The sequence below is a fragment of the Cyclopterus lumpus genome, chromosome 12 (assembly GCF_009769545.1).
Source record: "Cyclopterus lumpus isolate fCycLum1 chromosome 12, fCycLum1.pri, whole genome shotgun sequence".
NCBI lineage: Eukaryota > Metazoa > Chordata > Actinopteri > Perciformes > Cyclopteridae > Cyclopterus > Cyclopterus lumpus.
Genome location: NC_046977.1, coordinates 13031279 through 13046570, shown reverse-complemented (window position 1 = coordinate 13046570; position 15292 = coordinate 13031279). Strand labels below are relative to the sequence as shown.

The 15292-nt window shown below is 44.5% G+C and overlaps 2 protein-coding genes across 2 annotated transcripts; both read right to left on the bottom strand.

Moving 5' to 3' along the window:
* Positions 1–360: 360 nt before the first annotated feature.
* Positions 361–11033, bottom strand: LOC117740729 (very low-density lipoprotein receptor-like). The gene is made up of 22 exons (XM_034547267.1): positions 10935–11033; positions 10568–10690; positions 10118–10285; positions 9534–9749; positions 9216–9445; positions 8871–9000; positions 8101–8294; positions 7666–7849; positions 7148–7360; positions 6844–7027; positions 6543–6744; positions 6281–6445; positions 5195–5431; positions 4843–5070; positions 4264–4404; positions 3761–3962; positions 3560–3682; positions 3069–3176; positions 1802–2038; positions 1157–1481; positions 786–882; positions 361–420 (listed from the first exon to the last, which is right to left on the bottom strand). The coding sequence occupies exons 1-22, from the start codon at positions 10954–10956 to the stop codon at positions 361–363; spliced, it is 3789 nt and encodes a 1262-aa protein (XP_034403158.1). The 5' UTR covers positions 10957–11033.
* A 194-nt stretch (positions 11034–11227) lies between these two features.
* Positions 11228–12641, bottom strand: LOC117740728 (very low-density lipoprotein receptor-like). Its single transcript, XM_034547266.1, has 5 exons — positions 12620–12641; positions 12082–12324; positions 11785–11937; positions 11315–11530; positions 11228–11232 (listed from the first exon to the last, which is right to left on the bottom strand). Exons 1-5 carry the CDS (start codon positions 12639–12641, stop codon positions 11228–11230), a joined length of 639 nt encoding a protein of 212 aa, XP_034403157.1.
* Positions 12642–15292: the final 2651 nt, after the last annotated feature.

Genomic DNA, 15292 nt, shown 5'->3' with positions numbered 1-15292 from the left:
AAACACACCCTCACATGCTCTCCTGCCACTGCAGTCAAAAGTTTAACTGCAAATCAAACTTTCGAGCAACACTGAAGCATTGTTAAACAAGTTGTTAAAACTCTTCATCTCATGTATAAATTTCCCCACCGTAGCATTTTAGTGTGTCATTATGTGGCCAAACTACAAAATGACAAAACATTTAGAAAACAAAGACTGGAATTGCTGACGAGAACCTTCAGAAGTTGTCGTCCTACTTGGAAGAAAAAGAACAAAGCAGTCTGATGTTTGGTTCATTTCCATCATCACTTTTAATGCACCAAAAGACAACCAGAGAAATTCATTCTCAGACAATACTTGGGAATGCATAATGCAGAACTTCTATTTGAGCTGCAGTGATGTCAATGGGGGGTTCTTCACGTCTACCGGTGAGTCCAGCTCCTGGGGAGAAGAAAAGAGTGGAATAATAAACTTAGAAAATGTATATAACAATTAGAAAGACAAAAGCCCATCGGAATTTGTGAGCAATATTAAAACTAATGACAAATCCAGCTGCCTTTTGGCCAAAAAGAAATAAATGGATTTGTAATATTTCTAAATGAAAATGGCATTCTATTAAAAAAATAAAATAAAAAAAGTCTAAAACATGTGAGATTGTCACAATGTGATATATTGGTGACATTTCCTGAGTAAACAGATTCAGCAATTGTAAAATGTACCAGCTGTTGAATATATATAATTTCATACTAAATAGAAAAGAAACATCTGCTCTTGTGGATCTAAATTAATGTTGCCTGAGGTTTTACCTCACAGTCTGAATCGTATTGTTCACATGGCAGGTCCATGTTTTCCATCAGAGTTTCTTTCTCCGTGGATCTGCTTCTGATGGACGGCCAGACTCTCCTGTTGAAATGAGATTAAGAAGAGTGTTTGTTTTCATAGTTCATGACTTGAACACACAATAACTCTTAAAGGTTACAAATAAAAGAAATTAAAAAAAAAAACACTACAGCAACTTCAATGTTTAATTTGTAGTCTGTGTAAAGTGTTAATCTGTGAAATTAGCCGCTTCAGGAGGAATTCGCAACAATCCGGCAGGATGCATTTCTCCACCACTCATAAGCGACCCCCTCTGGCCTCGGTGTAAAGAAAGAAAGCTCTTCCTTGTGGTCAGTACCTTTTAGCCAAAATCAAAGCAGCGGTGGTCAACGCAGCAATGAGGCAGAAGATGCCGATGATCACAGCCACGTGGCGCCGTACAGGCGGCGCCTCTTGACAGGACTCCCCCTTGTAGCCAGCCACACACTGGCAGCGAGTGACTTGGCCTTCTGTGACGCAATTGCCACGACCGTTGCAGTGTTGGAGATCACAGGATGGAGTGTCTTTTTTAACCGAGAGTACAGAGTTCTTTCCGCCGTTGTTTGGGTGAGGAGGGGAGGGAGACTGGGGAGGGCGGCCATCACTGGATTTGGTCCAGAAAGTTGCAGAGTTTGTGCTTGGACCTGAAGAGAAAGTCAGTGCCAAATATAATTAACAGTCAAAGTAACTTTCAGGTATTTCTAAAGCACAAAATGTAAAGAAAGTGTAATAACACAACATGATTCAACCTCAATTCCTGCACGGTTTTGGGGCGGGATTGGAATTGCTGTGGTTATAGTTACACAATATGAAACAAGGAAAAAAACTAAAATGTTTGTAAATTATTGAAGGCGACTGAAAATCCACATGTCCGACTTCAATGGGAATATTGTATGATCTCATCTGACCCGGCTACAGTTCCATTTCCTTTGCAGGGCAATTAAAAATTTGGATTAACACTCACAGTCCTGTTCATCCGACCTGTCTGGACAGTCCACCCGTCCGTCACAGAATTTGCTGCTGACGATACATTTGGCACCGTCGAAGCAAGATTCTTCGCCCGCGGGGCAGTCGGGGAGCGGTGCACAGGAGGCGGCCTCGGCGGCGTAGAAACCCCGGCCGCATTTACATGCGTGACCAAGAGGGTTGGGCAGGCACAGGTGGACACATCCGCCGTTGTTGTTGGAGCAGCCATTTGTTCCTGGAGGAAATGAGATAATCAGCAAATCAACAAAACCTTCAGTCTTTGGAAGGAAATCAAAGAGGCAGCTTTTTACACTTAAAATAAAGCACGAGCAAAGAAACAAAAAATATTGACATTAGAGTTATTATAAGTGGATGGAAGAGACTTTGATTCATCATGAATTGCTGCCCACTGAATTAGAAATTCCACTTATTACTTAATTTGTCCCACGTTTATTTATACACACCTCTTCCTGGAGTTGTGTAAAACCATGTTAAGACATATTTCTGTTTATCTTAAATGTCCTATTGTGTAAATAGGAATGATTGCATATACATACAGCTGCTTGCATCATGGAGTAACAGGGAAATAACTGGCAAACACCAGATCATCCATGAGACCTCATCGCGTGTCAAACAGATCAGGGTGTCATCCTTTGTGTACTTGCATAAACTGTACGTTGACACTGTAAGGGTGCCTTCAGTGCAGATTGGCTGCGAAGAGCTAGCCGGTGGGGCACAAATGCACTAAAAGCTTGCAGTTCCTTTTCAATACAGAGGCAGCATCTCTGGAGAAGCTTGTCCACAGGAATTTTAGCGTTCTGACCGGTTCTCAGCTTTTTTAACCTTTGCACAAAATGTATAAACTGCTGAACCAATCACTTTGTGCGTGTGAGAAACTGCACTCAAAATGCCCCGTTTTTATAGCCAGCCATGCGTTTACCAAAGTATCATGGTGTTTTAATTTGCTTTTTGTTATACCATTGTATATAGCTCTTGTGGTCTTATTACTTTATTCGTGTCATAGTAAAAGCTGCTCCGCCTCTCTTCAGACTCTTTGCATTTCCAGTCTGCCGTGCCTCACCTGCCATCTAGTGGCCATCGGAGAGTCCTTCTCATTGTGTCACTTGTTAAGCCCACGAGTCTGCACAGCCGCTCTCGTCTCAATGAACCACAGTATCCAGATTGATAGATGTGAACCTCATGTAGCTGCTGACCAAGTCAACGGCTCGTCAACCTGCGGTGTTGAAGCTGGATAAGACACCTACCCGACTGACTGTCGTTGTTGTAGGCTTGGACTTGTGCCACGCTGGTCTTCGTCTCAAACCACAGTTGGTTAGGCTGGAGACCGTCACTGAACCACAGTTTGGTTAAATCTATAGTTTGGAAACAGACGAGAAGCAGCAAAAATGTCAAACGTACACAAAACGGTGCAGAAATCAAAGTGTGAGCGGTCATTCGACAGGTCTGATGGAGGAGAAACGGTGCTGGTGGTAAGATGTGTAACAGTATAGATTGCTGAGAAAAGGTTGTCTAAATAATTCATTGATACATTAGTAGGGTATGAAGATGGATGAAACAAAAAAGGTGAAAGCCAAGATTAATGAGAAATGCGATTTCACAGCAAGACTGAACAATTTAGTGGAATTGAAAGAAAACAAGCCCCAGGACTTCCCAAATATACTGTGGGTGTTTGAGTCTTCAAAAAGATATTAGGCATCATTGAGAGCTGTGTTACAACCCGTTCTTCCAGCCTTACCTTTGACCACGGTGACCCAGAGGAGGAGGCCCTCAACACGTGTGAAGGTGGTGAGACCCGGCCCTGTTTTGTACTGTTTATATCCCGTCCCATCGACTCCAATAGAGCCGATTACACCCTCACCTGGAGAAAATAAGAGTAAGCAGAGAGGTACACACAACAGGCCAGCAAAAAAGATTTTGAAATTGTTTTACTCCTCACCCGTGTCAGCCCAGTAGATGCTGGTTCCGTGATTGGAAAAGACCAGCGAGGTTGGGATGCTCGATTTCCTCCACAGCACTACTTTGTTGCGGCCATCCATCCAGACACAGCCCACCTCAGTCTGGCCCTTCCCCCTTGCCTCGACTATGGCTGTGTAACAAAGTTGTCCCGAGGGAGGATGCAGTGCGATGGATGTTGTGCACTGAGGGAATGAACAAGACCTTGGATAAAGTGACCAGGAAATGCAAATAACCGCAACGTAATAGTCTTGGGGAGCAAATGGTTTTTTTTTTTTTTATTACATTAATCCTTCAAAAACTAATATTCTGAATACAGGAGTCCTTTTGTCAGGGAAAAATCAGACAAGTCAAAAGAAGTTGTAGGCAAGGTTCAAGAGAAACGTGTGTCGGGAGGAAAGAGTCATGCCAGTGTCGAGAAGCAAAAACAGAGGATGGCTGAGCCGAGTGGAGAAAATGTGAATAGTGAAGCCGAGCCAACTTCACCTTCACCTTCAGTGATCCCTGCCGCAGTAAGGTGGTGTAGCCGTCACGGCGGGAGGTCACGTGAAAATTGGGCCTTGCGGTGCTGCTCCAGTAGAGGTTGGAGGTCACCCAGTCAACGGCCAGAGCTGTGACTTGATCATCCTTGTGAGACAAGAGAATGTTTTGGTTTCCAGAATAAAAAATTCGACATTTGAAATGCTGACTTAGAAGTGAAGTTGAATAATAATAATTACAATTTACAAATGAAAATGTCAATCATCAAAGATACATTTAAACTCTTCCTCACATGCAATCAATTAAAAAAAAGAATTGCGCATTCAAACCTAAAATCAGCACAATTGGAGATTTTGAGTTACAGAGCAAAGCAAAACTTAGACGGTACTTATGTCCTAAAAAAAACTTGGAAGGCTATTATCAATTACAGGAACGGTTTAAGCTGCAATCTCATTCGATGGCTTGGGTCCATCAAAAATAAGGGCAATACAAACTATGGAAAAAAAAAAACTATTCATGGCCTTAAATGAAATTGTCAGGTTTGAAGACATTTTAATTTCCTGTGAAAAAGTTGATTATGCTTACACTCAGCTTGAGGATCTGCCCAGCAGGTGTCAGTGCCTGTCTGGACTGGGAGCCGCTCAGTTTCAGCACATGTACAGATCGTTGTCCTGCATCAGCCACATACAGAGAAAGGTCCTGGAGGCACACGTCCAGCCCAGAGGCCTCAGTCACTCCAAGCAGGGCTAAAGCTCGGCCGTTTGGCATTTTTTTCAGAGCAACACCATCACGACGCATGGAGTGCAAGTGAATCTAGTGGGAAGATGAGGTACAGGAGGAAATGAGCAGGAGAAGAAAAGTGTACTAGTCAAAGACTTCAAACAGTTTGTCAAAGGCCTGCAGGTTCTGTTTTTTACGACACAAGGAGACCATTCACCTGATAGACTGTGGTAAGAGACAAAAGCATGATGAACGTTGAATCCATCGGAAGAGAACAGGTAATCTTGTCCTTGGCAAGCAGGAGCCCCTTTGGGCACCGGCAAACTGCCGTAGCCCCCAGCGACCCCAACGCTCCAGACTTTCTCCTCGCCGCAGGGGCCAGCAGGCAGAGGTGGGAGCAGTGCAGCTGGTCACAGGGGTTGGATATGGCTGGCTGGGAAATGGTATGCATCAGCTGGGGAGAGAGGAAACATGGGTATCAAGGCACATGGCTGGGACTTAGTGCTGAAGGCGTTCTGCTTCAAAAGTACTTATTCAACTGTGAGGATAAAAGACTGAAATGAAAAGTTGTATTCCTGAACTATGGCAACTTCTTATATATTCATAGTTGCAGCAAACCGGAATGAATGAATGAATATATATATATATATATATATATGAGAAATCTAAATGTTCAAATTAAAGCTTTCCAGTGGTTGAAACCACATCATTAGAAGTCGAAAGTCCAGACTGATGGTTAAACACGCATTACCGAGCTTTTCAGACAAGAAAAATACAACTTGGAAAAACATGACTAAGATATTTACAGTTGCGCTAATACTTCCTAAAAGGTCGCAAATGAGGAAACTCGCAACATGTTTTTGATCGGCCAATCCCTGCTGTGGATCCCATTGACATTCATGCCACTATATTTGGGTGATATCTTGTGAAAAAATCAATCACTTAGAAATGGATTAAGGCCGGCCCTCCTACAGTAGATAACTGGTGGGAAATCAAAGATATTCATGAGATGGAAGACTGGTTTTCTTACAAAGAATTTATACATTGCAAGATGGAGGAAATAGTCAACATATTTGTTGAAATGAGGAACGAGTTTGCCTCAATCATCTTTACCTTCCTTTCACTTTCTGCTTCGACAACCATGAATGGAAAATTCAAATTGTGTTATACAAAGAGCCCCTGCACTCTATAATATCCAATGTTTTATTGCCGATAATGCCCAATATTGCTGTTCTGTACCATTTCTTGGACCCCAAAAAAAAAAAAAAAAAAAAAAAAAAACGTCTTGGGGTGTTTGACTCACTTTAAGTCCAAACGGCTGCCCTGGTCTCTTCAGAAGAATCTTTTGATCTTTGCCGGTGTTCTTTTCAGCCGAGCGAATTGTTCTCCTTTTCGTGTCGGACCAGAAGACTCTGTCATTGAAGACTGCCACGGAGAAGGGGCTTGGTGTTTCCGCTAACTGGAGGATCTAGTGAGAGAAGGGGACACCATCATCGATCGCCAGCTGAAATCACAAGTGCTCAAACATTGTTCAAATCCTTTTTATTTTGGGCGGCAGCGTTTACCTTGACATTTTCTCCTTCCAGAGAGGCCGAGCCGATGCAGCGCAGCTTCTCATCGGCCCAGTACACCCTGTTGTCCAGGATGTCATAGGCCAGACTGACCGGCCAGCTCAAGCCTTGGCTCACCACCACCTTCCTCTTTGAACCGTCCATCCCAGACCGCTCGATCTGAGGGGTGCCGCCGATCTCAGACCAAAGCATCACCCTGAAAGTGTCCATTATGCATGAAACGATGAAAGATAGGCTTGAAATTGGGAATAAAAACAAAAACGTTTTTTCTCCTTCATTAAAATGAGCACCTTACCCTTTATGTGGCAGCAGGACCAATGAGCTTGGCTGCTCCAGATCTTCACCTAGGACCACAGTGTAGTCCCGAGATCTCACTGTGGTATCACTGAGCTTCACAGCCAGAATCTGACCCAGCAGTCCATCCACCCAGTACAGGTTCTTACCAACCCAGTCCACTGCGATGAAATCAGACTTCACTCCTATAAATGAGATTTCACTTTAGAGTCTTCACTCCAACTTATTTTTCCTGGGTAGTTTAAATCAAGCACTTCCAGACACCTCATTGAAACACAACTGGAGAGCTCCTGAGACAGCCATACCTTTGATAAGTGTCCCTTTGCTGTTTGAGTTTTTCATGTCAGCCCAGCGGATGCTCTGGTAGTCGGGGCTCAGCCAGTAAACTCTCTGTTGAGCCCACAGATAATCCAGTGAGAAGACTGGCCGACTGGCAGAGGACAGACGGCGCAAGGAGCCACTATGGACTCCCAGGACCAGGAGCTCCGACTGCACCGACGTCAGAAGCAAAGGCTCGTCTAGGGATGGAAACAAGAACAGTGAGTTTTTGTGAGAGTGAGTAAGGTAGGCCAATACAACAGCAGCCATATGGTTTAGTTCATTTTAATGTGGTCAACTTTCACCTTGAACAATATAGGCGACACATCATACTTTGATGGCTTAAGTAGTTGGTTAAAGACAAGAACCACTTTAAAGACAAGAACCACATTCAAGAGTGCTCCCACATCCATGATTTGACGGTCAGCTGCTAAAAAGCATTGCCCCGACGTCACATAATGGAACGCAACTTTTCCAGCAGAGAAGGTGTATAGACACACTGTACCTTTGGTCTTGCAGCTTGTGTTGTCAGGCTCGATGTAGAAACCAGGGAGGCAATGACAGATGTAGGACCCACGGGTGTTCCGGCAGCTGTGTTTGCAGACATGTGGCAGTACTTTGCACTCGTCAACGTCCACACAGAACAAAGCACTGGACCATAGTTGGTAACCTGCAGCACAGTAACAACTCTGCAAAAAATGAGGGGGGAGATTACATTTTCATGAGCTTGGAAGTAGAGTACAAATGTGATGTTTCTAGATACAGTTCTCTAGCTGTGACAGGCTGATCAAATATGACAGATTCATAGAAGAGTGACACTCTAAAATTCCTGCCAAGAGGAGGTTGCTTGCCAGTCCATCGAAGCAGATGGAGCTAACATGTGGGACATAGCGGTGTCAACAGCCTTGAACATGCCACATCTGTTCTGTACTGTACTGACCGGTCCGTTTGGGGTGCTGACACACTGGTAGTCACACTGCGGAGCCGATTGACTGGAGCAGTTGCGTTTAGCACATCCCGCACCCTCATCTGAGCTGTCGGCACAGTTGGTGAAGCCGTTGCACACCAGGCCGGGGTCCACACACTCACCGCTGCCACACTGGTAAAGTTGAGAGGGGCATTTTCTCTGGCTGCCTGCGAGAGCAGATTCACAGATGCGTTGTTCCCTTTATACATGTTAACACTCAGGGTACAAGAAATACAACAAGAATTGACATTTTGCTACATGAAGCCCCCTTGAGATGGTAAACAGATTAGGGGCTGGATCATTACAGGATGAATGCATGACTGACAACCCATACCTGCAACTGACCTAGACTCCGAACACCTCATTTCAGTATTAAACTGAAGAGACCATCTGTTATATATGGTTGATTTTGAATTAAAATGCAACAGTTTTTGAAAAGGCTCAGATTATTCTTGTGCAACCAATTCAAATAGGGCTCAATGCACCGAATGCTGCATGACAAATGTGTCTGAAGCAGAGAATAAACCTGACAGACTCAGGAGCCAAACAGTGGTGTATATTTGAGTGTAAACCAGAATTAGAACAGTTTACCAAGTACAATGCACAAACAATTAATTTGACTTGAAAAGGTACGCCACAATATGATATCATTTAAAAATAGAAAGAAAAAAAAACCCGATTTAGAATAAAAATGTGGTAAACAAAATACATTAAAACAAGTGCATCATGATAACATTGCTCACAGTTGTCCTCGTCCACGCCGTTGTGGCAATCCTTCTTCCCGTCGCACATCCACGACAGAGGGATGCATTGACTGCTGTCTCCACACTGCCACTGGTATTCCCTGCACTTTGTTGGCGACGACAAGCAGTTCTGTATACAAATGACAAGACCAAGTTTCAACCACTGCATCCCAACCTCACTCAAAATAAAAGCATTGCCTCCGTCCTCTCATTTGCCAAGCAAAGCTCCCACAGGTATGCGCTACCACTAAACAATACAGTCTCAATAAGCTGGGGAAATCTCCCCTAATTATTGCCTTTAATCATCAATACGGGTTTACTTCCCTCCCAATTGTAGTGCCTCACCTTCTCATCCGACCCGTCTTTGCAGTCGTCGTCGCCGTCACAGAGCCACTCTTTCTGCAGGCACTCGTGGCTGTCTGGGCATCGGAGCTGTGACGGGCAGCGTGGGGGTCTTGTGCAATACGCCTCATCGGAGCGGTCCCTGCAGTCAGCGTATCCATCACATCTCAGGGCCTCGGACACGCACTGACCGCTAACACAGCTGTACTGGTCAAGCGAACAGACCACCACACCTGGGGAGAAGAAAAGAGAAATGCGGTCATCAGCAGACGTTTGTAGACAGTGCTGGTTTCAAAGTTTCTATCCGAGGGCTTCACCTACCGCACTTTTCTTCATCGGACCCATCAGCGCAGTCTCTCTCGCCGTCACACAGGAAGGTCTCTGGTATACAGCGAGTGTTGTTGTCACAGTGCCGATGGCAGCCATCAGTCAGAGTCGAACAGTCCATTTCATCGGAGCGGTCTTGACAGTCGCTCTGCCCGTCACACACCTGCTCAGGGGGGATGCATCTTTTCCCATGAGCACAACGGAACTCACCTAGGGAAGATGAAAGGAAACTCCTCAAAGACAATAAATTCAATTTAGAGGATCCATTTTTAACTATTCAATCGATTTAGTATTGTAAACACCATGGTGGTTTCCTGATCCAATCTAGCAGTGGATTAAAATGTAATTCAACATTTCCTGATACTTAAAACCTTGACTGAGTCCAAAGAAAGGGCCATTAGTGGTTCAGAATGCCACATAATTAGAGGCTGAAAAATTAAGTTAATCATGTTGCTTTGACAACTAGAAACAGATTGATACAAAGTCCTTTAAAGCAACGTAGCAATCTCTTTGTGACATGGAACTGAACATTCATTACGTTCAAGCCGCTTTTCACCAGCTCAATGCATGCAACAAACCTGCTTTGCACTCAAGGGCACACCCCTCTTCATCTGATCCATCCTGGCAGTCTCTTTCTCCGTCACACACATGGGAGTACATGACACACTCAAGGCCGTCTTTACACGGCTTGAAGCCTTGGCGGCACCTCAGTGGGGCTGAACTTGTATCGAGTGCATCGGTGGAGGCTTGGCAGAGAGAAACAAATAGCATTGAAAGGATCATGGAAGCATTCAGTTTAGCTTTTGAGAGATGGACAAAGAAACGGTCAGGGATAATTTTCCTGATTAACAAAAGGTGTACGACAATTTTTAAGCGAGCATGCAAACTGAGCGATGGGGTGTTATGGGGATTTTACGCAAACACATCAAGTATGACTGACGAGTAGTAGCTATTGACCAGCAAGACTGGGATCAATTAAATATGTTTTTGCAGTGCATTGTCGCACTGCATTTTGCCTGTTGGCTTACTGGGAGCCGTAAGATCTGTAGATCGGCACTGCTTCTCATCCGAGCCGTCGGGACAGTGGGCATGACCGTCACACACCTCCACCTTGGGGATGCACGTTCTCCGGTTGCTGCATAAGAAGTCATCTAATGTGCAGGAAGAAAATGTGTCAATTTGAGGAGCAAAGAGTCAATATACCAGTGGAGATTTTGCAGACGTCTAATCTGAAATCCTTTGGATCAACGCCGCCCAGAGAGGGATATATTCATGCTCAAACTAGAGTGCACACTGACTGAAAGTCTCCCACTGTGGAGTCCATATAATTAGTTTCGCAGACAAACAATTTTTCTTCCATCTTTGCCGCATGGTCGTTGCTGGACTCAAACTTACCTGGATTTTTGCATTGGACCATGCAGGTATGTTCATCAAATCCATCAGGGCAGTCTCTTTGCCCATCGCACAGCTGAGTTGGAGAGATACACAGTGAGGAACCTGGGCAGAGAACCTTAGGAGTGATGCAAGTTGACGCGCCGGTGATGACAGGAGTCTCTCTTGTTGCAGCAGGAACAGTATCTGGAGGGGAGAAAGTGTTGAATGCTGTAAGTTTGGCTAGCTAACCGTAGAGTAAGCTTCAAATAGACCTACGTATGAAAGTATTCCTCTTTTTTTTTTTTTTTTTTTCTTCAAGCTGAAAATAATTATGCAGCCGTATCAGCCTGAACACCAATGGAGGAATTTTTTTAAAATACCAACTGGATCTGAAGACTTACCGCAGCCCACCTCGTCCGTACCATCCAGGCAGTCTTTCTCGCCATCGCACAGGAATTTCTTTGGGATGCAGCGCTTGCCATCGGCGCATTGATGCTCACAGCTCTTGGTTAGTTTCCAACAATCCAGTTCATCGGAGCGGTCGCTGCATTGCCACTTGCCATCACACACCTGGGCCTCAGGGATGCACATCTTCCCATGCGAGCACTGAAACTCCCCTGGGGTAGAGATAGAGATATGACTCATTGAATTACAGCTAATCTTCAAAGTGCTTGCACTCTATTTTAATTTATTCTCATTAGATTTATGATGTTATTGACAAGATGGCCTTTTCCTCAGTGTAGAGGGTACAGCAAAAAATAGCTAGAAATTTCTGCATAATGAGTCAACATTGCTTTTTGGTCAGTTTGAAAATAGTTACGAGAGATCTCCATCTAGATAGAGATATCTATAAAAAGCTTAAAGTAACAACCTTGCTTGCAGTTTTCTTGGCATCCCTGTTCATCCGATCCATCCATACAGTCATGTTCTCCGTCACATACGTGGCTGTACAAAACGCACTCCGTTCCGTCATTACATGGCTTTGAGCCCAAGCGGCACTTCAGGATGTTTTCTGCAGGAGGAGCTGCAAGAGGAGAAAAATGTTACGTAAAATCATCCAACATAATATAACCATTTCATTCTATCAGAAGCAGCTGATGGCGCTTCTCTACAAAGCACTTTTATATGCATTTCCTTTATAAAACCCAACCTCTGACTGAATACTCACCACATCCTTCTTCATCTGATCCGTCCATACAGTCAGTTTCTCCATCACAAACGTGACTAAAGATGACGCACTCTGTCCCATCTTGACACAGTCTGGAGCCCAAGCGGCACTTCAGGACATTTGCTGCACGAGGAGCTGCAAGAGGACAGTCGACCTCATCCGAGTCATCGTGGCAGTCAGGGCGTCCGTCACAGACCAGACTCCTGGAGATGCAGCTCCGACGGTCTTTGCAGTGGAAATAATCTGTACGGAAATTTAGGTAAAACAAATTGTCACAGACGCAATCTGTGTGATTTGGCCAGAATTTAAGTTAGCCAATCTCAACAGAATGTGAAGAGGGTACAATGTTGAGGTTATGTCAAAGACCTCTATATATTTTTTTGCAAATCAGCAACCTGCTAGCCTCGGCCTCCTGATCCGTCGGGGTGTCAGGCCAGACCACCGGGATCAGGGCCCTGGGTAATGGGTTAGGCACTGGCTGAATTTGTCTTATGTCAGCACAGCTAACTGAAGGTCCATCTCCCTGAGCTGCACTTACTTTTAGCGGGACATCTGTTCATGCACTTCTTTTCATCAAAGCCATCAGGACAGTCTTCGCGCCCGTCGCAAAATTGGCTCGGAGAAATGCAGAGGTGAGCAGCAGAATGTGGACAGAGCACAGAGGGGCTGCTGCAGGTCGGCACAGTCGGAGCAGGGGGTTGGATAGCGGGTGGCATTTTGTCTAATGGATAATTGTCTAGAAAAAAAATAATAATCACATGAAGTTAATCCAAAACAGAATGAAATTAGCATTTGTGTTTATAAAAAAAATTTAAAGATTTAAATAGTTTTTCATTAGAAGAAAATTAGAGCGCATCAATATTTCTATAACTGCAATTTTTCCAGTAAGTGACATTTCATCTTGGGAAACTCACCACATCCTTCTTCATCTGATCCGTCCATACAGTCAGTTTCTCCATCACAAAAGTGCCGAAAGATGACGCACTCTGTCCCATCTTGACACAGTCTGGAGCCCAAGCGGCACTTCAGGACATTTGCTGCTCGAGGAGCTGCAAGAGGACAGTCGACCTCATCCGAGTCATCGTGGCAGTCAGGGCGTCCGTCACAGACCAGACTCCTGGAGACGCAGCTCCGACGGTCTTTGCAGCGGAAGTCAGCTATGAAAAAGGTAAAAGAAAAACATAAGTGGAATTGTCCTGAATTTGCTGTAAACAAACAAAAAATAACGTATTTACTAACTTACTCTTGTACGGGCATCTCTTCACACAGTTCTCATCAAAGCCATCAGGGCAGTCTCTCTCTCCATCACAAAGCTGTTTAGGACTGATGCATACAGAAGAACCTGGACACAGAACTGATGGACTGATGCAGGCTGGCTTGGTGGGTGCAGGAGCTTCATTTAAGGGGAGATTCTCTGCTACAGTAGGAGTGGCAGTGTCTGCTGCATCTAAATATGAGAAATATTAAGAGTTAGACAAGTGAAAAATGTTATGTAAAAACATCCAAGATAGAATAAAATGGTTATATTATCAGAAGCAGCTGATGGCGCGTCTCTACAAAGCACTTTTATATGCATTTCCTTTATAAAACCCAACCTCTGACTGAATACTCACCACATCCTTCTTCATCTGATCCGTCCATACAGTCAGTTTCTCCATCACAAACGTGACTAAAGATGACGCACTCTGTCCCATCTTGACACAGTCTGGAGCCCAAGCGGCACTTCAGGACATTTGCTGCACGAGGAGCTGCAAGAGGACAGTCGACCTCATCCGAGTCATCGTGGCAGTCAGGGCGTCCGTCACAGACCAGACTCCTGGAGACGCAGCTCCGACGGTCTTTGCAGTGGAAGTCAGCTATGAAAAATCAAAAACATGAGTGGAGTTGTTATACATTTGCTGTAAACAAAAAAACAACATATTTACTAACTTACTCTTGTACGGGCATCTCTTCACACAGTTCTCATCAAAGCCATCAGGGCAGTCTCTCTCTCCATCACAAAGCTGTTTAGGACTGATGCATACAGAAGAACCTGGACACAGAACTGATGGACTGATGCAGGATGGCTTGGTGGGTGCAGGAGCTTCATTTAAGGGGAGATTCTCTGCTACAGTAGGAGTGGCAGTGTCTGCTGCATCTAAACATATTAAGATAAGTTTAAGGACTCAAACAATAGTTTTTCATCAGAAGAATAGATTGCATCAGCATTTCTATAACTGCAATTTTTCCAGTAAGTGACATTTCATCTTGGGAAACTCACCACATCCTTCTTCATCTGATCCATCCTTGCAGTCAGTTTCTCCATCACAAACGTGACTAAAGAGGACGCATTCTGTCCCATCTTGACACAGTCTGGAGCCCAAGCGGCACTTCAGGACATTTGCTGCACGAGGACAGTCGACCTCATCCGAGTCATCGTGGCAGTCAGGGCGTCCGTCACAGACCAGACTCCTGGAGACGCAGCTCCGACGGTCTTTGCAGCGGAAGTCAGCTATGAAAAGTCAAAGAAAAATCAAAAACATGAGTGGAATTGTTATACATTTGCTGTAAACAAAAAAACAACATATTTACTAACTTACTCTTGTACGGGCATCTCTTCACACAGTTCTCATCAAAGCCATCAGGGCAGTCTCTCTCTCCATCACAAAGCTGTTTAGGACTGATGCATACAGAAGAACCTGGACACAGAACTGATGGACTGATGCAGGATGGCTTGGTGGGTGCAGGAGCTTCATTTAAGGGGAGATTCTCTGCTACAGTAGGAGTGGCAGTGTCTGCTGCATCTAAATATGAGAAATATTAAGAGTTAGACAAGTGAAAAATGTTATGTAAAAACATCCAAGATAGAATAAAATGGTTATATTATCAGAAGCAGCTGATGGCGCGTCTCTACAAAGCACTTTTATATGCATTTCCTTTATAAAACCCAACCTCTGACTGAATACTCACCACATCCTTCTTCATCTGATCCATCCATACAGTCAGTTTCTCCATCACAAACGTGACTAAAGATGACGCACTCTGTCCCATCTTGACACAGTCTGGAGCCCAATCGGCACTTCAGGACATTTGCTGCTCGAGGAGCTGCAAGAGGACAGTCGACCTCATCCGAGTCATCGTGGCAGTCAGGGCGTCCGTCACAGACCAGACTCCTGGAGACGCAGCTCCGACGGTCTTTGCAGCGGAAGTCAGCTATAAAAAGGTAAGAATA

What these genes read in the sequence shown, in the direction of transcription:
- LOC117740729 (XM_034547267.1), bottom strand. Translation starts at nt 10,956, where the DNA reads ATGGTCCAATGCAAAAATCCAG. An exon ending in CGGCGTGGACGAGGACAACT is followed by an intron (nt 8,295 to 8,870) that starts GTGAGCAATGTT and finishes CTGCTCTCGCAG; the next exon opens with GCAGCCAGAGAAAATGCCCC. An exon ending in CAAAGGGACACTTATCAAAG is followed by an intron (nt 7,028 to 7,147) that starts GTATGGCTGTCT and finishes TCTCATTTATAG; the next exon opens with GAGTGAAGTCTGATTTCATC.
- LOC117740728 (XM_034547266.1), bottom strand. Translation starts at nt 12,641, where the DNA reads ATGAACAGATGTCCCGCTAAAA. An exon ending in ATCAGATGAAGAAGGATGTG is followed by an intron (nt 11,938 to 12,081) that starts GTGAGTATTCAG and finishes CTCCTCTTGCAG; the next exon opens with CTCCTCCTGCAGAAAACATC. An exon ending in CCAAGAAAACTGCAAGCAAG is followed by an intron (nt 11,531 to 11,784) that starts GTTGTTACTTTA and finishes TCTCTACCCCAG; the next exon opens with GGGAGTTTCAGTGCTCGCAT.